General features: G+C 47.0%; 1 protein-coding gene across 3 annotated transcripts in view; it reads right to left on the bottom strand.

The window, feature by feature from the left end:
- The window catches only part of KCNN3 (potassium calcium-activated channel subfamily N member 3), a 220271-nt gene that overhangs the window by 44881 nt on the left and 151079 nt on the right, over positions 1 to 24311 (bottom strand). For all 3 annotated transcript variants that reach the window (XM_019919766.3, XM_033858005.2, XM_033858010.2), the window contains exon 3: positions 22525 to 22943. In XM_019919766.3, coding sequence (XP_019775325.1) covers positions 22525 to 22943 — 419 coding nt within the window. The remainder of the gene's footprint in view (positions 1 to 22524; positions 22944 to 24311) is intronic.

Raw genomic sequence — 24311 nt, 5'->3', positions numbered from 1 at the left:
ACTCACTGAAACGAGGGAGACAGAGAGAGAGAAGGTGACGTGGAGGAGAGCCCTCCGCAGGTCAAGTCCTCGAAAGGCCTCCTTTATTTTATGTTTGGTCAAATCTGTCATGATTAGAGTTGAGGTTGTTGATAAGGAGGAGGATGGTAATGATACCGATGATGACTCCTCAGGCAAACACTTATCTATCGGCTTTTACTTGGATGAGTGATTTTATTAAACACCCTCAAGCAATGGCACGATTTTCCCCAGACTTTCCAGGAAATAACAATTATTCCCTAAAACAAAGATCTCCGCAGCCATCATCATCACCCCCTTGCTCAAATACAGGATGATTCACTTGTTAGCTTAAGTGATCTTGGGCTCTGGAATCTCAAGCACTGAGTAGATCCGGGAGAGCCAGGCCCAGGAGATGCCCAGGCTGGAAGGCTCCCTGGCTGTCAAGGGGACCTCAGAGGGAGGTGCCGGGAGCTCGGCACGGGAGTGTCACGGGTGGAGGACCCTCCCTCTCCAGGCAGGATCTCTGGGCCAGCAGTGAGATTCTGCCTACATACCTCTCAAAGCCTCCATTCCCTAGTTTCTGAAATGGGAAAATTACTCCTGCCCTGCCCACCCCACAGAGTGCGGGCCCCAGAGGAGAAAGTGCATAGACTGAAAAGCTGTGAGCAAGAAGACAGTGTTCCTGACTTATTCAAAAATAATGCCTAACCTCCTACAAGTGCTGGGCATTCTAGAAAACATTCTCTTACAAACTTACCATCTGCTGGGGGAGAGGCAATTAACAAGCAACCTCACACAGTGGTGCGTGAGCTATCCCACTGCCCTTGGCTTCAGTTTTTCCATCAGTGAAATGGAGATAACATCACAAAAGATTCTTGTGAGGGTTAAATGGGATGATGAATGCAAGAAGCCAGTACTTAACAAATGACGGCTCTCCTTCTCCTTCTTCAGGCTTGAGGTCATCCTTAACTAGGCTTCTGAGACCCTGGCTCAGTCTCACCAACCCTCCAGCTTTGCCTAATTTGGCCGCAGCAACAGTCTGGCAACCTCAGGAAGGTATAGTCTAATTTCTGAAATAATGAAAAGCCTCAAGACACATTTACTCCCTAAATAAAATCCACAGTTTAAATTATAAACAAGAACAAAACAAATTAAGAATGTTGGTAACTAAGTGAGAGCAATTTCATATGCTAAACTTGACAAAATAATTACAAAGCTACTACCCAGTTAACTGTATTCACATTTACTTAACTCTTTAAGTTTGACAATACAGCTGTTTACTTTATTAATTTTGACATATACTTTCTCAGAAAATGCCTAGCCAGTCTCCAACCCCGCCTGCCCCGGCCCCCCGAAAACTGACATCATGGCATTTGAGGATGATGGGCCGTTTCTACCTGTACCCACTAACAGGAAGTGGCTTCCCACTAAAAACTGCTGTTTTTCTACAGCACCAATCATAACTTCCATCTAGGTACCAGATAGCATGCCCTCAAACAAGTTATAAATTGGCCTCAGAGCGCCAACTGAAAGAAAAACTAAATTCGCTTTGCACATTTTGCTCTTTCTCCTTTGGCCCCAACACAGTCACATAAGACAACTCCCTAATTTAGCAAATATCCCAAGGGCCCTACAGCAGGCAGTCAGGGTCCCGGGGTCCCAGGCCTCTACTGCCCTATGAGTCAGGGGACAGGACAAATCACCGAGTCTCGTTGAGTCGCTATGTCCTAATCCACTAAATAGGGGGGTCTGGACTCTATGCTGCCTGCTCACTTCTTAGGGCCATTGGGAGAAGCAGAAGAGATTAAGTCCTGGATTTTATGTTTTCCCCAGCTTTTCGTTCCCTCTCTTATTTGAATTTCATACTCACCTAGGAAATAGGTAAGACAGGCTTATATTTCCAACCTATGGATCAGAAGAATGAGGCTCAGGAAAGGATCCAGTGTTCCCCAAGAACCAGCTACAGTCATAGGTACTTGTCTTATTTAATAGAGGGTAAGTGACTTGCCCAAGGTCACATAGCTGGTGAACTATTAAGCTAGGCTGTGAGCCAGGGTTTTCCGACTTCAGATGTCACCGCTTTCAATTTTGTAGGCAACAAAACCTCACATAGAAATGTGAGGTGTTATTACAATCATTGCTAGTATTACTGAAATTGAACCAAATGGGTTTTATCATGAGTTGACTATAGAAGGCCTTGGACACTAAAGCAAGGAATATGGACTTAATCTTCTAAAGGGAGCAACTGCATATTTTTTAGGGGTAATAGAATGTATCTAGTGGTAGTATAATTTGAGGCCAGAGAAGCTACCTCTATAGTCCAGTGTAAGATGACAGGGATCTGTGTCAGTGAGGTAGCAGGAAGAGGTGAGTTTGAGAGACATTATAGCATAAAAACCCTAGGGCTTGAGGCCTGAATAAAGGGGTGAATGGGGGTGGGCATAGGCACAAAGATAGTGAATGGTTATGAGCCTATGAGATAGTTATGGCCCAATAGTGTTCCTCCTTCCTTCATTGTAAAAGAGCTCAGGAATGAGCAATGGCTGCCAATAATAAAGACTACATTTTTCCAGCCATGTGAGTGACCAATGAACGTGAATGGAAATGACGTGTGTCACTTCTGGGAAATGTCTTTAGAGAGAAAGAGCACACCTTACTTTGTCCCTTCCTCCCTCCTGCTGGCTAGAAGGTAGATGGGATGGCTGGAACTCTGGCAGCCTTCTTGAACTATGAGGAAGAAGCCATGTACCAAGGCCGGCAGGGCAACAAGGCAGAAGAAGCCTGGGTTCCTAATGCCATGGAGCACCATAACTGCTCTGGAGTGACCCTTTTCCAGTCTTCTTTTGCATAACAAAGGAACTTCTATTTTGCTTAAGCTGTGGTTATTTTGGGTTTCCTGTCACTTGCAGCCAAAAACTAATACTAACTGGAAAAGTTCCTGAGAAAAAGAAGACAAAAACAGAGAAGCAGAGAGAAATGAGGGGCAGCATGATGAGTTTGAACAGAGACTTGATACATGGGACTAGTCTTGGCCTAGTACATAGGAGGTATCCAAGAACCCTACACTGCCACCACCACCCTTCTAAGTCACCATGTCCTTTGCCCTGGCCTGTGCAATGGCCTCCTAACTCATCCTCCTAGTAGTTTCCTTGCCCACTTCCGATTTATTCTCCACAAAGTTGCCAGAGTGATATTCTTAGAATGAATGGGGTTGTATTACTCTCTGACTTGAAGCTTTCAGAGGACTCCCACTGCACTTGCCTTCAATCCCTTAACACAGTCCCCGGAGCCCCCTCTGCAGCTCAGGCTCTGCCACAGCCCCGTCCCCGTCCACACTACCCTCCTTCCAGCTACTCCACACCCCATGCTCTTCGCCAGCTCAGGGCCTTTGTATGTTCTGTTCCCTCTTCTTGGAGAGCTCATCCCCTTGGTCTGTAAATGACTCATTCCTTCCCATCCTTCAGGTCTCAGCTGAAACATAACCTCTCTGGAGAGACCTTCCAAGCAGGTCCAAGCTGAGTAGGATTCCTCTCCAACCCCATTACTTAAAAAAAAAAAAAAAAAAAAAAATCATTGCAACCTTGTTTCTTTTAACACCTTCAACAGTATATACCATAGATTTGAAAGTACCTACTTGTGTCTTGAGTTGTTATTGGTCTACATGGTCTTCCCTGGTAGACTATAAGCCCCATGAGGGGAAAAAAATCACGTGTGTTTTACTAAGGTATATTTAATGGCTAACTAGTGCCTAGTGAATAGTAGGGCTCAACAACTATTAACATTATTCCTACTTAGCAAGCCATTCGGAATTGAGCATTACATCTCAGGGGAAAGTCTTGACTCAACGTTTAGACTTCGGAGGTGAGGATGCACGCTTGTGAGACTGGATGCATTCTCTGGGGGCAAGCATGATAGAGAGATGCCAAAGGGTGGAGAATGTCCTTTAGGAAGCAGTTCTGATGGAGAAAAGAAGGGGATGGGGAAGACCAGCATGAGATGGGTCCAGAGAGCAGAGGGTGGAGGGAGTGAGCTCAACACCGGGGCAATCCCTCTTTAAAGATCTGCAAGGACCTGAAAAACCACTGCTTTTATCAGCGGGAAAACTAAGGCGGAGAAATGGGCTCCCAGGCCAGATCCAGAGCCCCTTGCTAAAGCTGGAAGCAGGACACGAGCCTCTTGACACTTAGAGTCCTAACTAGTTCCCCACTTGACTTAAAACCCTTTGGCCTAGGGCTTCCCTGGTGGCGCAGTGGTTGAGAGTCCGCCTGCTGATGCAGGGGACACGGGTTCGTGCCCCGGTCCAGGAGGATCCCACATGCCGCGGAGCGGCTGGGCCCGTGAGCCAAGGCCGCTGAGCCTGCACGTCCGGAGACTGTGCTCCGCAACAGGAGAGGCCACAGCAGTGAGAGGCCCGCGTACCGCAAAAAAAACCAAAACCAAACAAAACAAAAACCCTTTGGCCTAAATTCAGCTGTGGCTCTGTCAGGTGGCAGGCTGAGTGGGGTGTGGGTGCTGGTCATAGGGCGCAGGCTGAGCAGGGCCTGTGCAGTTGTACTGAGGAAATATTAACAACAGCATATGGGGCTGTAGGTGGGGACTGTCAAAAGTGCCAAACCTAAACAGAGATGTGCCCTGGGTCTCACTCCCTAATTCCCAGGTCATTATGCCTCTTTTGAGAGATGCTTGCTCTTCCCATGGGCCACTCTCAAGCTGCACTAAAAGGAGAATAATGCCGAGAAAATGGGAGGTTGCCTAATCTTTGGGGCACTGTGTTCGGTCTGGGGCCTCCAATTTGTGGGGACACTGATGACCAAAGAGGAGGGTGAGAAAGAGAGTGGAGTCTGATGGGAACTGAGTCCTGTGAGGACTGGCTGAAGGATCAGAGGCCATTAGATTGAAGAAGATGAAACCTGAACTCTCAAACGTTTAAGGGGCCTTCAGCGGAAGAGGGAAGATCAGCCTGCTTCACTGGGTGCTCAGCCCATGCTAAATGCTTTGCCCTGTGCTAAGCGCTTTTTGTGAATTATCCCACTTCCCGGATGTCCTCAGGCTAGCTTGCCCAAGGTCACGGCTGTAAGAGCTTGAGCAAGACCCCGAGCCCATACCCGCCTAGATGGCGATGGTTTAACCACCAGCCCATGTTGCTTGAATTTTTGTGTGGATACAGAAAACAGTTAGGACCCGAGTCAGAAACTATGAGGAGTTTAACTTTAACCAATATTAGGAAGATATTTCTAAGTCAGAGCTGTCTGCAGATGGATTGAATGGTCTTTTAAAATGCTGAGTTCCCTGTCCCAGAGCATGGTCAGTAGAGGCTGCATGACTCTGGCGAGATTAAGTACGTGTACGATGTCCAAGGTAAATGGTGGAACCAGGAGCCACATGGTCGTTTAACCCTGAGTTCAGGCTGTATCCAGCCTCTGCGCGCTGTGTCACTGCATGTATTGGCTCAGCTGCAACCTATTTAACACTTTCAAAAGGAGTTTTACTCAGTAGGCTCCGTGCCCCCTCTGTTGTAGGGGTGTTGGGCTCATCTGGCCCTTCTTAGCGTGTCTGGGCCTGTCTGGGCCAGTCTGCAGGGGCTTTGTTGGCAGGCAGCTCCTATGAGCCTCTTGGGAAAACAAAATGACCTGGTGTGGTAGGTTGGTGGGTTCCCAGGGCCACTATTCCCAGGCCGCCAGGGGATGTGGTTGCCAGGGAAACTCTTGGGCAGTGCACAGAGCTGGGAAGTAGACATCCAGGTGGGGTGGGAGGTAGAGGTGGGGTAGGGCTGGGGATGCTCAGTGAGGTTCCATTTGCAGTATAGCACATCTCGCCCATATTCCCTCCCAGCTCAGCCTCTGAGGGACCGGGGCCAAGCCTCAGGGGACGGAGGAGCCTGTATTAAATGGAAGGAGAAAATCTCATGAAAAAATCCCCCAGCAGATATGCGATGAGAGCGGGAATGCAGGGCTCCCCATAAGATTGGGCGGCAGCAGCCATGCCCACAGTGGAGGGAGGTGGAAAGCACAGAATGGCAAGGAGGGCACACATGACATGTCCCAGGCCACCAAACACATGGAGAAGGCCTGTGGGGTGAGGGTCCAGTCCCTTGCTGGTGGGTGCCTGCACTGAGATGCAGGGCACCAAGGGATCACCAGGGGCAAACAAAACCACCCCAGAGTTGAAAAATGGAAAAGTTGACAGAATGTGGATTTCCTGTCTTGACTAATGTCAGCCCACAAATAGATGTGGCTGACGTGGCTTACAGGAAACCCTCCCTTTTCCTCACCTTGGCTCCCTCCAAGGATTCCCACCCTTGTAAGATTTTTGGCATTGTCTCCTCCCAGTGGTACAGCCTTTGTCAACTGGTCCAGGGGATGAGACTCAAGCCTGGGTGCCCTTAGGCATCCATGATAAGAAACAAGCAACTTCCCCCTTATACATCAAGGGTGGTACTAGCTGTGTATCATCCTTGGGGGAATCAGGAAGATGGTCATTCCGGCCCATTTCTGTAGGGCTTAATTCTCAGATCTCAGCTGAGAAAGGTTGAATGATCCTTCCCAGCTGGAGAAAGAGCCCTGTCCTTAGCTGGGTCTACCTAAGGCAAAAATCCTGGAGGCAAAAAGGCACTGGCCACCTCCCAGCAGAGAGAGTTTATGGAAACCTAGTGTTTAGTGTAACACAAGTTGGAGTAATTTGGGGATTGACTCGACTGGAAAAATGGAATGGTTTCTCAGTGCAGTGGAGTTCACTTTGCACCCACACTGTCCCAAACTAATCTTATGGGCAATTTCCTCATTTCTTGATTCTCCTTTCTAAGAAGTGTCGTTCATTACTTATAATTTGTGAATAATATATTATTTAATATAAATAAAAGTACCAAGAAACCAGTCACAAATTAACGATTTCCGTGCGTAATTGTCAAAGAGCACAAACATACTGCCAGTAAGAAAGGAAAGAATTGTTGAATCAAAAATAACAGAGAAAGAGCAAGTGGGCTGAGGTAGTAAGGATGGGGGAAAATGTAAAACATGCACATGAAATAAAAATGGGACGCTACTAGAAGCAGGAACGAGAGGCAACCTTGGGGCAGAGGACCCAGTCCAGAAGTTTATTCGTGTTGCCCTGGGCGCCGGCGCCACAGCAGGGTTAAACCTGAACTCTGGCGGCGCCAGGAGCTGCCGACTGGCTCCTCCCCCGCGGCCCGCCCCTTCCCGTGAGACCCCGCCCACCGGCCCCCACCTGTTCGCGTTCCCCCGCCCGTCCCGCGCCCCCTGGCGGAGCGAGCCTCGGCCCCGCCCCCGGTAGTAGCCTGCTCCCAAAAGCCTTGCCCTTGCGGGAACCACCTACCCGCTGGCTGTTTCTCCCTATCGGACGGGGCCTTCCGCGTCATTGCTGGGACCCCAGAGCCTGGCCCGCCTAGAGCCAGTGCTAGAGAGTTAATGCAGCCTTGCCTCGGACCACACCTCACTTGCACAACTCCACCTGCCTGGACACTGGTTCTAGGTCCTCCCATAATCATCCTGCGGCCACAGAGGGGCTGTAAGTGGCACCCCCGCCCGAGGAGAGAGGACCCCAGCCTAGGCTCACGTCATCCCCCTACCTTGTCCACTAAGGCCACTGGCAGCTAAGTCTGAAGGGGAACCCTTTAGGAAGGAACTTTTATTGGGCTTTTCTGAGAAAATTATATGTAAAAACTGAGTGAGCCGTTCAACTTCACATTCCAAGCCCTGTTGATATAAAATATGAGTTCCTGTGCAAGATGAGAAGAGGGGCTTTGTGGAGGGAGAAAAAGCAAAATGCTCCCTCTTTACAGTAAAACACACACACACACACACACACACACACACACACACACACACACACCTATTGCCATGCATTCTCACTGAAGATACAATAAAATGTAATGAAAAAAATCACAAGTAACATCCCACAGAAAACAATAGATGTATTTTCCAAGCATTTTCTATGCTTGTTATACATCTATGTCTTTTTAATTGGTAACATCCTATATAATACCTTTGTGTGCTCTTTTAAAAAATATTACATCACGACTATTTTCCTACATTATTATAGTCTTTGAAGGATGATTTTTTTAAATTGTTGCCTAACTACCCATCATATTGATGTGCTATGATTTATTTAACTGTTTAAACCCTGGACATTTGCTTCGTTTCTGATTCTCCACTGTTGTAGAACGCATCATGCCGAAGAATCTTGACAAAATTGATTATTCCATTAGAATAGCTTCCTAGAAGGTGAATTCCTGGGTTAAATTTATGAACTTGTAAAGGCTCCCCTGACATACTATTTAATTGTTTTCCAGAAAAATGGTGCTAATTTTCCTTCTTGCCATCAGTATGAGAGAAACAACCCATCCACCCCACCACAAACAATAACAACTTTCCTCAGCATTGAATTATATTTATTTAAATTTTTGTCAATTCTGGAGGAGAAGAAGCAATTCTCCTTGTAGTTTTAATTTGTAGTTCTTTGATTTGAGAGGCTGTGTTTTTCATTTTATTGGTTATTTGTATTTCTTCCTTTGTGGTTGTCTGTTTTTATTTTTAGCCTATTTTTTTTTTTACTGAGGAGATGAGTTTTTCTGATTGGTAACTAAGACTGCTTTGTACAATAGGGATATTTACCTCTTCTCATGTTTGCTGCAAATATTTCTCCTAGTGTAACATTTGCTTTTTAAAATAAATTTATATTTTTTGAAGGACAGAAATCCAAAACTGTATGTATAATATAATCAGATATACCAGTCTTTTCCTTCACATTTCTTCTCTTCTAAGATTATATGCTTAACAAGTCTCTCCCATCTCAGGACTGATTAAATATTTACTTTGTTTTCTGGAGCTTGTTCGTGGTTTCTTCTTTTACATCTGACTCTTTAATCCACCTGGAATTTATTTTGGTGGCTGGTGAGAGGTGGGGTTCTAATTTGATTTTTCATCCAAGTATCCAATCTTCCCATTAACATTTATAGAATAATCTATTCCTTCCTAATTGGTTTTTTCCTCAAGTATTGGGTTCTCACATACTAGGATTTATTTCCGGAGTTTCCATTAGGTTTCATTGATCTGTCATTACTGATTTTTCAGTAATGCCACAGGGACTTAATTACCTTAGTTTTGTAACACATTTTAATACCTAGTGGAGAAAGTCCCCCTCAAAGGTCTTCTCTTTCAAAAAAAGTTAAGCTATTCTCTTTTATTTATTAAAACATCCCCAGGGGCTTCCTGGTGGCGCAGTGGTTGAGAGTCCGCCTGCCGATGCAGGGGACATGGGTTCGTGCCCCGGTCCGGGAAGATCCCACGTGCCGCGGAGCGGCTGGGCCCGTGAGCCAGGGTCGCTGGGCCTGCGCTTCCGGAGCCTGTGCTCCACAACGGGAGAGGCCACAACAGTGAGAGGCCCGCGTACCGCAAAAAAAACCAAAACCAAACAAAACAAAAACCCTTTGGCCTAAATTCAGCTGTGGCTCTGTCAGGTGGCAGGCTGAGTGGGGTGTGGGTGCTGGTCATAGGGCGCAGGCTGAGCAGGGCCTGTGCAGTTGTACTGAGGAAATATTAACAACAGCATATGGGGCTGTAGGTGGGGACTGTCAAAAGTGCCAAACCTAAACAGAGATGTGCCCTGGGTCTCACTCCCTAATTCCCAGGTCATTATGCCTCTTTTGAGAGATGCTTGCTCTTCCCATGGGCCACTCTCAAGCTGCACTAAAAGGAGAATAATGCCGAGAAAATGGGAGGTTGCCTAATCTTTGGGGCACTGTGTTCGGTCTGGGGCCTCCAATTTGTGGGGACACTGATGACCAAAGAGGAGGGTGAGAAAGAGAGTGGAGTCTGATGGGAACTGAGTCCTGTGAGGACTGGCTGAAGGATCAGAGGCCATTAGATTGAAGAAGATGAAACCTGAACTCTCAAACGTTTAAGGGGCCTTCAGCGGAAGAGGGAAGATCAGCCTGCTTCACTGGGTGCTCAGCCCATGCTAAATGCTTTGCCCTGTGCTAAGCGCTTTTTGTGAATTATCCCACTTCCCGGATGTCCTCAGGCTAGCTTGCCCAAGGTCACGGCTGTAAGAGCTTGAGCAAGACCCCGAGCCCATACCCGCCTAGATGGCGATGGTTTAACCACCAGCCCATGTTGCTTGAATTTTTGTGTGGATACAGAAAACAGTTAGGACCCGAGTCAGAAACTATGAGGAGTTTAACTTTAACCAATATTAGGAAGATATTTCTAAGTCAGAGCTGTCTGCAGATGGATTGAATGGTCTTTTAAAATGCTGAGTTCCCTGTCCCAGAGCATGGTCAGTAGAGGCTGCATGACTCTGGCGAGATTAAGTACGTGTACGATGTCCAAGGTAAATGGTGGAACCAGGAGCCACATGGTCGTTTAACCCTGAGTTCAGGCTGTATCCAGCCTCTGCGCGCTGTGTCACTGCATGTATTGGCTCAGCTGCAACCTATTTAACACTTTCAAAAGGAGTTTTACTCAGTAGGCTCCGTGCCCCCTCTGTTGTAGGGGTGTTGGGCTCATCTGGCCCTTCTTAGCGTGTCTGGGCCTGTCTGGGCCAGTCTGCAGGGGCTTTGTTGGCAGGCAGCTCCTATGAGCCTCTTGGGAAAACAAAATGACCTGGTGTGGTAGGTTGGTGGGTTCCCAGGGCCACTATTCCCAGGCCGCCAGGGGATGTGGTTGCCAGGGAAACTCTTGGGCAGTGCACAGAGCTGGGAAGTAGACATCCAGGTGGGGTGGGAGGTAGAGGTGGGGTAGGGCTGGGGATGCTCAGTGAGGTTCCATTTGCAGTATAGCACATCTCGCCCATATTCCCTCCCAGCTCAGCCTCTGAGGGACCGGGGCCAAGCCTCAGGGGACGGAGGAGCCTGTATTAAATGGAAGGAGAAAATCTCATGAAAAAATCCCCCAGCAGATATGCGATGAGAGCGGGAATGCAGGGCTCCCCATAAGATTGGGCGGCAGCAGCCATGCCCACAGTGGAGGGAGGTGGAAAGCACAGAATGGCAAGGAGGGCACACATGACATGTCCCAGGCCACCAAACACATGGAGAAGGCCTGTGGGGTGAGGGTCCAGTCCCTTGCTGGTGGGTGCCTGCACTGAGATGCAGGGCACCAAGGGATCACCAGGGGCAAACAAAACCACCCCAGAGTTGAAAAATGGAAAAGTTGACAGAATGTGGATTTCCTGTCTTGACTAATGTCAGCCCACAAATAGATGTGGCTGACGTGGCTTACAGGAAACCCTCCCTTTTCCTCACCTTGGCTCCCTCCAAGGATTCCCACCCTTGTAAGATTTTTGGCATTGTCTCCTCCCAGTGGTACAGCCTTTGTCAACTGGTCCAGGGGATGAGACTCAAGCCTGGGTGCCCTTAGGCATCCATGATAAGAAACAAGCAACTTCCCCCTTATACATCAAGGGTGGTACTAGCTGTGTATCATCCTTGGGGGAATCAGGAAGATGGTCATTCCGGCCCATTTCTGTAGGGCTTAATTCTCAGATCTCAGCTGAGAAAGGTTGAATGATCCTTCCCAGCTGGAGAAAGAGCCCTGTCCTTAGCTGGGTCTACCTAAGGCAAAAATCCTGGAGGCAAAAAGGCACTGGCCACCTCCCAGCAGAGAGAGTTTATGGAAACCTAGTGTTTAGTGTAACACAAGTTGGAGTAATTTGGGGATTGACTCGACTGGAAAAATGGAATGGTTTCTCAGTGCAGTGGAGTTCACTTTGCACCCACACTGTCCCAAACTAATCTTATGGGCAATTTCCTCATTTCTTGATTCTCCTTTCTAAGAAGTGTCGTTCATTACTTATAATTTGTGAATAATATATTATTTAATATAAATAAAAGTACCAAGAAACCAGTCACAAATTAACGATTTCCGTGCGTAATTGTCAAAGAGCACAAACATACTGCCAGTAAGAAAGGAAAGAATTGTTGAATCAAAAATAACAGAGAAAGAGCAAGTGGGCTGAGGTAGTAAGGATGGGGGAAAATGTAAAACATGCACATGAAATAAAAATGGGACGCTACTAGAAGCAGGAACGAGAGGCAACCTTGGGGCAGAGGACCCAGTCCAGAAGTTTATTCGTGTTGCCCTGGGCGCCGGCGCCACAGCAGGGTTAAACCTGAACTCTGGCGGCGCCAGGAGCTGCCGACTGGCTCCTCCCCCGCGGCCCGCCCCTTCCCGTGAGACCCCGCCCACCGGCCCCCACCTGTTCGCGTTCCCCCGCCCGTCCCGCGCCCCCTGGCGGAGCGAGCCTCGGCCCCGCCCCCGGTAGTAGCCTGCTCCCAAAAGCCTTGCCCTTGCGGGAACCACCTACCCGCTGGCTGTTTCTCCCTATCGGACGGGGCCTTCCGCGTCATTGCTGGGACCCCAGAGCCTGGCCCGCCTAGAGCCAGTGCTAGAGAGTTAATGCAGCCTTGCCTCGGACCACACCTCACTTGCACAACTCCACCTGCCTGGACACTGGTTCTAGGTCCTCCCATAATCATCCTGCGGCCACAGAGGGGCTGTAAGTGGCACCCCCGCCCGAGGAGAGAGGACCCCAGCCTAGGCTCACGTCATCCCCCTACCTTGTCCACTAAGGCCACTGGCAGCTAAGTCTGAAGGGGAACCCTTTAGGAAGGAACTTTTATTGGGCTTTTCTGAGAAAATTATATGTAAAAACTGAGTGAGCCGTTCAACTTCACATTCCAAGCCCTGTTGATATAAAATATGAGTTCCTGTGCAAGATGAGAAGAGGGGCTTTGTGGAGGGAGAAAAAGCAAAATGCTCCCTCTTTACAGTAAAACACACACACACACACACACACACACACACACACACACACACACACACACCTATTGCCATGCATTCTCACTGAAGATACAATAAAATGTAATGAAAAAAATCACAAGTAACATCCCACAGAAAACAATAGATGTATTTTCCAAGCATTTTCTATGCTTGTTATACATCTATGTCTTTTTAATTGGTAACATCCTATATAATACCTTTGTGTGCTCTTTTAAAAAATATTACATCACGACTATTTTCCTACATTATTATAGTCTTTGAAGGATGATTTTTTTAAATTGTTGCCTAACTACCCATCATATTGATGTGCTATGATTTATTTAACTGTTTAAACCCTGGACATTTGCTTCGTTTCTGATTCTCCACTGTTGTAGAACGCATCATGCCGAAGAATCTTGACAAAATTGATTATTCCATTAGAATAGCTTCCTAGAAGGTGAATTCCTGGGTTAAATTTATGAACTTGTAAAGGCTCCCCTGACATACTATTTAATTGTTTTCCAGAAAAATGGTGCTAATTTTCCTTCTTGCCATCAGTATGAGAGAAACAACCCATCCACCCCACCACAAACAATAACAACTTTCCTCAGCATTGAATTATATTTATTTAAATTTTTGTCAATTCTGGAGGAGAAGAAGCAATTCTCCTTGTAGTTTTAATTTGTAGTTCTTTGATTTGAGAGGCTGTGTTTTTCATTTTATTGGTTATTTGTATTTCTTCCTTTGTGGTTGTCTGTTTTTATTTTTAGCCTATTTTTTTTTTTACTGAGGAGGTGAGTTTTTCTGATTGGTAACTAAGACTGCTTTGTACAATAGGGATATTTACCTCTTCTCATGTTTGCTGCAAATATTTCTCCTAGTGTAACATTTGCTTTTTAAAATAAATTTATATTTTTTGAAGGACAGAAATCCAAAACTGTATGTATAATATAATCAGATATACCAGTCTTTTCCTTCACATTTCTTCTCTTCTAAGATTATATGCTTAACAAGTCTCTCCCATCTCAGGACTGATTAAATATTTACTTTGTTTTCTGGAGCTTGTTCGTGGTTTCTTCTTTTACATCTGACTCTTTAATCCACCTGGAATTTATTTTGGTGGCTGGTGAGAGGTGGGGTTCTAATTTGATTTTTCATCCAAGTATCCAATCTTCCCATTAACATTTATAGAATAATCTATTCCTTCCTAATTGGTTTTTTCCTCAAGTATTGGGTTCTCACATACTAGGATTTATTTCCGGAGTTTCCATTAGGTTTCATTGATCTGTCATTACTGATTTTTCAGTAATGCCACAGGGACTTAATTACCTTAGTTTTGTAACACATTTTAATACCTAGTGGAGAAAGTCCCCCTCAAAGGTCTTCTCTTTCAAAAAAAGTTAAGCTATTCTCTTTTATTTATTAAAACATCCCCAGGGGCTTCCTGGTGGCGCAGTGGTTGAGAGTCCGCCTGCCGATGCAGGGGACATGGGTTCGTGCCCCGGTCCGGGAAGATCCCACGTGCCGCGGAGCGGCTGGGCCCGTGAGCCAGGGTCGCTGGGCCTGCGCTTCCGGAGCCTGTGCTCCACAACGGGAGAGGCCACAACAGTGAGAGGCCCGTGTACCGCAAAAAAAAAAAAAAAAAAAAAATCCTTAGAATCAGTAGGTTTCCACCTTCAAATTTCTAATTTTGTTTGTGTTTTCTTTTTTGCTTGATTAGATTTATTAGAAATTGGTATCTTTTGGATTCACAAATTCTGTTTTTCTTTTTAAAAATTCATTAATTCCTGTCTTTGTTATAAAGCTAAATTGTTCTGAGGCTTGTTCTGTTCTTCTAATGAATTCATGCTTTTATTTTAAATGAAAAATCTTAAGGATATTTTTCATCTGAGAACAACTTTGGTCACATCTAAGTTTTTGTTTGTTTGTTTGCGGTACACGGGCCTCTCACCGCCGTGGCCTCTCCCGCCGCGGAGCACAGGCTCCAGAAGCGCAGGCCCAGCGGCCATATTTCACGGGCCCAGTCACTCCGCGGCATGTAGGATCCTCCCGGACCGGGGCACGAACCCATGTCACCTGCACCGGCAGGTGGACTCCCAACCACTGCGCCACCAGGGAAGCCACTGAGTTAATATATAGAGTTGTTGTAATTTTTCAAATAGTCTTCAATGGTAGTTTTGAATAATTCTCTTTTGACCAAGTTGTAATTGAGGAGACTGCTTTAAAAGCTCCCCCCGCCCCGAGTTTCCTTTTAATTGAAGTTTATGGCCTAGTTGTTAGAGAATATGCCTGAAATTTTTTTCTGTTATTTTGAAACGTGTGGCCAAGAAGTTGATCAATTTTTGTAAATGTCGATGGATGCTTAAAAAGAAAATGTATTATTTGTTTATAGGCTACAAAGTTCAAAATTTATCAGTCAATTAAAACATTAAAAACCAGATCGCCTATCTCCTTATTTATTTTTGCATAAAAGTTCACAGTTTTCCTGTGTATAATATTTTTATCCATATTAAATGGTTCCTTTCGACCATTTAATGGTTTTGGCTTTGAATTCAACTTGGTTTAAAATTAGGATTTCTACTCAATTGCCCTTTGGTTTGTACTTAACTAATAAATCTTTGCTATTCACTTCTTTTTCTGGGTTCTTCTGTTTTAGGTACCTCTTTTGTAAACAGCGTAAAATTAAATTTTGCTTTTAAATCCTATCTAAGTAAGGGACATTGTCTTCTAATTGGGAGGTAAATTCAATTATGTTGATTGTTATAAATTTTAAGTTTGGTTTCCTCTCATCTTGTTTCAGGCTTTCTGTTTTTAAATTCTTCCTTCTTGCTTCCTTTATTTTTCTGTCTCTGATGATGTTTGTGTGTCTCATCCAGGAATGTGGAAAATGCACATTCTCAAGGTAGGGAAAAGCAAGGCTCTCCGGCACGGGGTTGGGGGTCCTGGGTCTGCTGACCCCTGGCTCCATGACCCAAGGCACATTGCGTTAACTGTAACCTCCCTGGGCCTCCATTTCCTCACGTGTAGGATGGAGATAATGATAGTCCCTGCACCTCACAGAGCTGTGGTCTGGATTAAGTGAAATAACACCTGGCTGATGCTATAATTCTACCTGTGGTTACCTTTAGCTTTAAAAAATGATTTAAACTATATTTCTCTAATTATTAAAATTGAGAGATAAGGCTTTTAAAATTCTCTTCTACTTAAGATGATGAATTTATCATGCTTTTACTAATCCTTCCTAGACAACTTCTCTCAACTTTTTAATCTGAGAGTTAGCAACCCTGTCATTATTATGGAATTATTATTTTGTTGCATACATTTACTCTTTCCAGAATCTACTTTTTCTTTGACATTAAAATTTCGTTTTACAATCATGTTTAAATGTAGTCTGGATTTCATGTTTACCTGCTTTCAATACTGTCTACCTGTCTTTCTTTCGTATAGTTCCATTATTAAGATCTTAATCGTGATTCATCCCTTGGTCAACGAACACACAAGCTCCCCAGAAAAGTGTAGGTTGTAACCTTCTGAGCCCAGAAAACTCCAAGAATGACTTTTGTTCCTCTTGTTTCCTCATGTAAATGACACGAATGCCCTAATGTCTCCTGGAATTTAGGGTTCTGAGGAAAAGTCAGCTCTGTGTTGCCTATATGCTTCTAGGATTGTTTAACCTTATGATTCAGAAAATTTTCCAGAAAAAAAATTATTTTTCCCCCTATTCTAAGTGGAAAACAGGAAACTTTTTGATCTGAATAATCTTAACCTCCCCACCACCCCCCTGGCAGGCCAATTCTGATAAAGTTTTCTTCATGTATGTCCTTGATTTTGCTTTTATCCAAATCTTTCTGGTTTCTTCCTCCAAAATAACTCTAGAGCTAGGATTTAGCCTTGATTCTGCAGCTTCCAATTCTGTCCTATTCACCCTCTTCTCTCATCTCTTTGTTCCTGTCTTCTACATTTGGAGAGAACCTTTGTTTGTCCTTCACATTCCGCATTTTAAAAAATTCAGTGCCCCAATGTGGATTTTCTTTTTGCTAAAACATTTTCATTTTCTGTGAACTCTAGGCTTCTGTGAACCAGATACATTTTCATTTCATATCTGCCCACTCTTCTCTATCATAGAGATCACATCTTCTTGCACCCTGTAAGGATGCCCAAGAATTTTCAAATGTTGCTTTCTGTTCCTCATAATTAAATGTTATTCTGCATCTTCAGAATTATTTTCCTCTTTCTTAATGCTGCACATTTGTTTCAAGGCCTCCTGTATGATTCTCCTTCCCTCCCCTCCTCAGTCTCCCCCACCCACCCCCTGCCGGGAATTCATCTTTGAATTAGGAGTGATCTATCCAGACCTGGCACCCGGCAGCAGGATTGCCCTAGGCTGCTCCTCTGCCCAGCGGGGTGCTGATTTCCCCTTTCTCCAGATAGAGGGCAGGGTTCCAGTTCTAGCAGGCTTCATCCAATGTGACAGGATACTTTCCTATCCTTACTAACTAGTCCTCTCATTCCCCAAACCAGTGGTTTGCATCCTCTAAAGTCATGGACTCCTGCTAGTAAAAAATTTTTGAGCGTGCACCCTCCCCCTGCTATATGTATATTTATTATAAATTGTCCACATGCATTACAGTCTACCTGCATATTAAGATTAGCAAAGATTAATTTTCTTAGATAAAAATAACTATGAATAGAAACTCTGATCATTTCTTCCCGTCGTCCCAGTGGGTCACTGTGCCTGTGTTACACATTGGAGGTTGTGACTCACATCAGAGGGCCCGTGAGAACCCATTGCTCTCAGAGCTCTTCCCGGCTCCGCCCAGCACACAAAGGCTCTACTCGGGCACCTGTGTCAACCCCGTGCTATGTGCTTCCTTCTGTAGACCTTGTCTCTGCTCCTTTCTTGGAGCTGAAGCCCCTGTCGGAGGTGGTAGGAGACTGTGGGAAGGAGACGGGGAGGAGGAGGGAACTGTTCTTGCTTCCAGCTTCCGGCCGGTGCAGACCTGGGTGTCTGGAACGGAAGCAGAAGAGACTGGAGGAAGGAAGCCTCTTTTTATCTTCCTTATGATGGGAGGAGTGGCTCTGTTTTAAGGAGAGAAAGAATGGCCACTCATTGTTTTTCTCCAGTTCCAGCAGCCAGGTCTCCAGAATCCATTTTCTCATGAAAATGCCAATATACAGACTTAGATGAAAGTTCACACCATCACCAAAGACCTGTTGATAGGCCGGAAGGCCTGAGATGCTGACACAGCCTGTGAGCAGAACTTGGAGCCTCGGGAGAGAAGAGGCCAAAGGGATTCCAGTCACGAGGGTAGGAGGTCATTTACAAAACCTGGCTCTGGATCACAAGACTCGGCCCACTCTGTCAGTGTCACGGGAGGCCCTGTCGCTCCTCCCAGGGAGATAAACAGCCACATGTGAGCTGGCAGACTTCGTTCAGGGCGTGCCAGGAAGGCCCCCTTCCTGCCTCGCTGCCTTTAGGCCTGGGGCCCCCAGGGGTCTCTCCACCAGCTCAGCTGCTTGGTGTGTGACAGCGTTTAATGAGGAGGTTCCTCGGTTGGGCTCTGGGAGGCCTGTGGGAGGCGGGCACGTGGCCAGGAGAATCCCAGAGAATGATGAGTGCCACACTGTCAGGCCTCGGAACCCATGATGTAATGTTTCACTGGGGTCCAAGGAAAACAAGCCTCCTGTTGACGCTGCCCTCCCGGCAACCAGGCGCTGCCCTCCCCATAGCAGGCTGTTCTGGGTAATTACTGATTCCCTCTCCCTCTTTGGAAGGAGGAAATGTGAAAAACCTTTACTGTCACATAAAAGCCAACCCCAGATATGAGAAATGTCTTTCAAAATGAGTCTTGCTGAAGAGGGATTTCCATAGCAACTTCAGAAGTGTGTGTTCACAGCTAGAGATGCATCCGGGCTGATGAAACCCACCTGGAATGTGAACAAGCCCTGCTCTGGGCATCAGCAGAGTGGAGTTTTTCTAGAGCCTGTCATGCTGCTATGTGACCTTGGGTGAGTCCTTGACTCTCTCTGCTGTCTCAGGTGACAGAATTGTCATTGATCAGGCTGAGAGAGAAAAACGGCATCTTGCCCACATTGGACAGGGCAGGTCCTTCCACCCTGGTCCGAGGCTTCAGTCCTCCAAAGCACTGCCTGCCTCTAGTTTCTGTCCCGTCTCTGGTTGAATAATTCCTATCTCAGTCTCTGCCAATCTTGCTGATTATTTGACATTGGGGAAGGACAATGCTCATGTAAGCTTGATTCTAAAAGAAATTGCTTGGTCTTTTTAAAAGAAGCACTTTGCCTGATTAGGAAAGAATATACTTACTCATAAACGCTTCCACAGTTCCATAGGTCAGATTCCTGGGAAAGAGTCACTGGGACGCTGCGATTTGAGTGCGGGAGGCTTGTTGGGGCTGCTCTCAGGATCAACACCCATGGGGCCTGAGGGACATAGGACTGGGGAGAGGGAGGGGTTGAAGTGCCACGTGATCCCTCAGGAGCCCTGGAGCCAGGAAGGCCCTGCAGAGCTGTGAGGTAAAAAGGCTGGGCCTTTCAACTCCTACACTGACAAGTCACTGGATGCTTGCTGCCCTGGGCAGGAGGCTTGATCTTAGCTGAGGCAGCTCCCTTCATCCAGGGCAATTCTGCCACAGCCGACGACCCCAGCTGAGGGAGTGAGAGCCTGGGCCGAGAGGGGGCCCCGGGGTGGCATACCTCAGCGTCCACTACGCTCGGGTATGTTTGAATTTAACATGAAGGCAGCCCTGAAGACAGGGTGATAAAATGGTTAAAAGCACAGACATCAGAGGCAGGCAAAACAGCAAGACTGGGATTTAAGTGTCAGTCTCAGTGGCTTTGAGACGCTCAGATCGGGAAAGTCGCCAGGAGAGTCTGGGCCACAGTTTCCTTGTAAGTGCAGGATTCAGCCTGGGCTGGTGAGACAAACACGAGGTTCAGAGTCAGAAGCAAGTTCAAATTCTGGCTCCATATTTACTGGCTCTGTGACCTCGGGCTAGTTCCTTTACATCAGTTTCCTCTGCTCTAAAATGAGGACAATCACAGTGCCTCTACCACAGGGCTACTGGGAGGGCAAATGGAGATAACAGTGAAGTATTTCACACAGAACTGGCACAGGGTAAGCTCCCAAAAAACAGGGGCAATAACACCCCACGTGTTTTAATATATCTCATGTGAGATCTAAGCAGAAGCCTTTTGGTCAAAGGGCCTTTTCACAAGAGAAGGGGAAGCTTTAGGAGAACCTTTGATTTGCTCGTTGCTTCTCTGTGCCTTTGCCTTGGACTTCAGCTGGGCATGTCAGTCATCTCCGCAGACAGAGGCCCATGGTCTGACGGAGGCCAGGTCAACCCAGCCCCAGTGTGGAGGCCATGGAGTGTCATTCAGTGCCAAAGAGCGTGCAACAGAGTACTTTGCAAACTACACACTTTGAAGCACGCTCATAATCCGATAAAAAATCATCACCCAGACTTCTGACAGGTTCAATAAACAATGAAACTCACATGCTGGTACTTTGTTCCATGTTTGCGCATCTGAAAAATGGGGTAATGATACACACCAAACAGGGTCGATCTGAGGACATGGAAGATTTCCAACATCTTAAGGGGCTATGCAAATTCAATCATTATTGCTGTTAGAAGACTCAGCTTTGATCAGTTAAAAAGGAAAACAGGAAGAGCATAGGTCTACATATAGTAGGAACTGGTTTGTTCTAATTATAAAAAGGCAGTCACAAGGTTCCCAAGAGCTATCAAGAGATCTCCGTTATTAGCAGGAATGGTCACTATAATTATCACAGTGTACGCTTCATGTACGTTATCTATTTGACTCCAAAAACAAATCCTATAAAGTTGGTATTATTATCCCCAGCTTGCAGATGAGAAAACTGAGGCCCAGACTGGCACCGTATTGCTCAGCTAAGGGAACTATGAGGAGTCTGGGGTTGGAAACCAAACATATGCTTCCTCCATTGCAGAAAGAGTGTCTGCTTACCAGAGAAGATTCATGAAGCCTGGTGAGGTATGGTCCTACTTAGAGCAGGTGTTATAATGTCAGCTGCTGAGTAATGATGGGGTTCTGAATACATGGGTATCGTGGGTCCTTCAGGCTTTGTATGTGAGAAATGTCTCCCAGCATGGCACTGGCTCTCAGAGACTGACCCTGCCATGCGCAGGGGTCCCTGCCTGGCTGCAGCAGAATGGTCTCTTCATCTGACTGTGTGTCTGCGGGCCAAACATCTGAAAGAACTGTCTGCACACAGAACATTTCAAAACAGGTGGGAAATCAGGTTCAGTGAACCCCTGAGATATTGTTAGACTAACTCTCCTCCAGACTCCTTTTGCTTGTTTTATCTCTCCTGGGACACTGGTACATGGAAGATTTGACAATACATTTTTTTTTTTTTTTTGGCGGTACGCGGACGTCTCACTGTTGTGGCCTCTCCCGTTGCGGAGCACAGGCTCCAGACGCGCAGGCTCAGCGGCCATGGCTCACGGGCCCAGCCGCTCCGCGGCATGTGGGATCTTCCCAGACCGGGGCACGAACCCGTGTCCCCTGCATCGGCAGGCGGACTCCCAACCACTGCGCCACCAGGGAAGCCCTGACAATACAATTTTATGTGATAATGAATGAAGGGTGATCTGATTAAATTACACAGGATGCTTGACCAGGCCTCTCAGCATATTAAAAATAACCTCTCTCAAGTAAATGTATATCTACCTTCTATCTCAAGTGATCCTCACTTTAAAATGAAGACACGGAGGCCCAGAGAGGTGAAGTGACTTGCTCAAGGTCTCACGGCTACTTAGGGGCAGAATCCAGGTTTTTAACCTCAGTGTTCAGACTCCACATATGAAATCAGAGAAAATGAATATCCAGGACAAGCTTGAAAGGGAGAGGAGTCAGTAAGGGCAGCTTGGGGATGGCGGTGGAAGCGGGTAGCCACAGACCTACCCTTGAGCCTTGATGATGGCAGTTCTGAGGGGCTGGCATGATGCCCTAGATCTATATTAGGCCATATCCCCCTTCTCTCCTACTAGCCATCAGCCTCCCAAAACAATGTTTCCCAAAGTATGTTCCATCAGTGAGGTGCTTCTCAAACGTTAAGGTGCATACAAGTCACCAGTGAACTTGTTAAAATGCAAATTCTATTCAGTAGTTCCAGGGTGAGGCCTGAGATTCTGCAATCTAACAAGTTACCAGTGATGCAGATACTGCTGGTCTGTGGACCAAATTTTTGAGTAGTGAGGCATCCATAGTGATGTACAATGAAAAGCGTTGGTGGGTGAATACTCTTGAGAAAATCTGGACTAAACAAAATTAAACCAGTTTCATTACTGCAGGACTTCTCAGAGCCTTTAAAATGCTAGCGAACATCCTTAATCTCCAAGAGGGAGAGATAATGCAGAAATTGCAAAGTGTTATATGTGAGAAAGGGGTAATGATATAACCAGAACACTTTGAGATATACTGGTTTACAAAGAACAGGAAATGAGGATTATATATGCATTTTTCCCAGCTTACCTTGGTTCCAATGTTTCAATGTTGCAGCTCATATTCAGCCCCAACCCGGTCTTCTCCTCTCCCATTTTCTCCTGAGCTGTCTGGGTAGCCTGTTTCTTCCATCAGACCACATACATCCGGGCCCCCCAGCTCCTCCTCCCTTCCCCCATCCCAACATGGGCTGTGTGCTCAGAGGCCCCGGTCGAGTGGAGAACCCGACCCGCTGGAATACCTTTCGCAGACGCGGACGGTCCAGGCAGCGATGATCCACAGTGAGATGCTGAACACGAGGAGCACGGTGCCGGGGCAGATGGTCATGAGGGTCTTCATGACGAAGCGCGTGTTGAAGTTGATCTTGTTGAGGGCCCCGATGCTGCGGGACGAGGCGTCCGTGAAGAGCTTGCTGTGCAGTAGCATGACGCGGGCGATCAGGTACAGGCGCAGGAACATCGGGATGGACAGGATGATGTCCACGTCGGCCTCCGCCCGCGAGGGTGTGTAGGAGAAGGCCAGGCGCGCCGTCCAGAAGAACTTGTACTCGCCAGGAATGGGGTGGATGGCGCACACCAGCATCTCCAAGCTGATGTAGAGGATGCGCTCGTAGGTCATGGCTATCCGCCAGTCGTCCGCACCATTGTCGATCACGAAGAGCTGTGGGAGCAGAGAGCCTGTTAGCACAGCCAGGATGGAACCACACAGCCGGGGCGAGGGAGGATCCGGCGGCTCATCTGCCTCAGGGCCCTCTTGGGAGGCCTCGCCTGGGTGAAGAGAGCCCTGGACAGGCAGTCAGGAGACCTGGCTAAGACACGTCAATCTCTGGGCCTCCATTTCTGTAAATTGCTTCCCGAGATTCCTTCCAGCTCCAAGGAGCCCCTAAACTGGTTGTTTCATGACTAGGAAGATGAACAGCTCACTTGTATTGAACACAGGTCCCTGAGCCCCTGCCAGGCCCTGAGCTGAGCCCTGAGGGGGATGCGGAGATGAAAAAGCTAGGTTTCCTGAGTGAACTCATAGGGCTGGCACAGACTCCTCCTCCCACTGGGAGAAAAGTGCCTGCTCGCAGCACTTTGCTCTCTGTCGGTGGTGGGGTGTTAGTGGTGTGGGCCCCGGAGCCAGACTGCCTGGGTCTGGATCCTGATCCCAACACTAACTAGCTCTGTGACCTTCAGCAAGTTATGGAGCCTCTCTGTGCCTCAGTTTCCTCATCTTGGGACAATGATAATAATACCTGCTGCATAGTGGTCGCTATGTGGCTGCAATGGATTCGTACGTACGAAGTGCAGAGAATCCTGTCTAGCACCCAGCTCTGTAAGTATTAGCTATTGTTATTTTTAGCGTTATTAATCCATGGGGTCTCTTTCTGTTAATGAGGGTTGGGCTCAGTGATGTCTAAGCGCCTTTCCAGTCCTAACCTTCCTTCCACGAAGATGAGGCTCCCACTGTTGCACCAGGAGGCCTGGCAAAGCAGCTGAAACAAGCCTTCACTGAGCACCTGCTATGTGCCCAGCCTGGGCTCAGGGCTGGGTTCACATACTGGGAAGGCCCAGGCTTGTTCTCAAGGAGGTCCCACGGTGGGGGGTCTCCCACACCCAATGACTGTGAAGGGGGCCTCACGTTCTTCCCCTCCATGGCCCCCGTCTCCACATCTGTGAAATGCGAGGCCTCTGAGGTCCACCTTGGACATGTGAAGGTTCTGATTCTTAGAAGGAGAGGCCTGCAATCAGGGGCCCGTGCTGGTCATGGGGGCCTCCTGGACAGGTATGCGCCTCACTTATGAGAGGCGATGGAAGCATTTATCCTCATGATAATCCTGGGAAGGATTCATGTCCAGAAGGAAATTAGGCTGCATTAGAAATAAATTAATGTTGGGGCCAGGGTTGGGTGGAAGAAGTTTGATTTAACCTGGAAATACACCCTCAGCAATGGAGGGAGTAACAGAGAGTTTGGGTCAGCGTGGATTGGGCGTGCTGGTTGAAGGCTGAGCTAAGCCTTGCTTGCCCTCACACTTCACCCCACTTC

This window comes from Tursiops truncatus, chromosome 1, assembly GCF_011762595.2.
Source record: "Tursiops truncatus isolate mTurTru1 chromosome 1, mTurTru1.mat.Y, whole genome shotgun sequence".
Lineage (NCBI taxonomy): Eukaryota > Metazoa > Chordata > Mammalia > Artiodactyla > Delphinidae > Tursiops > Tursiops truncatus.
Note: the sequence above shows the minus strand (reverse complement) of the source record. Positions and strands in the feature narration are given on the sequence as shown.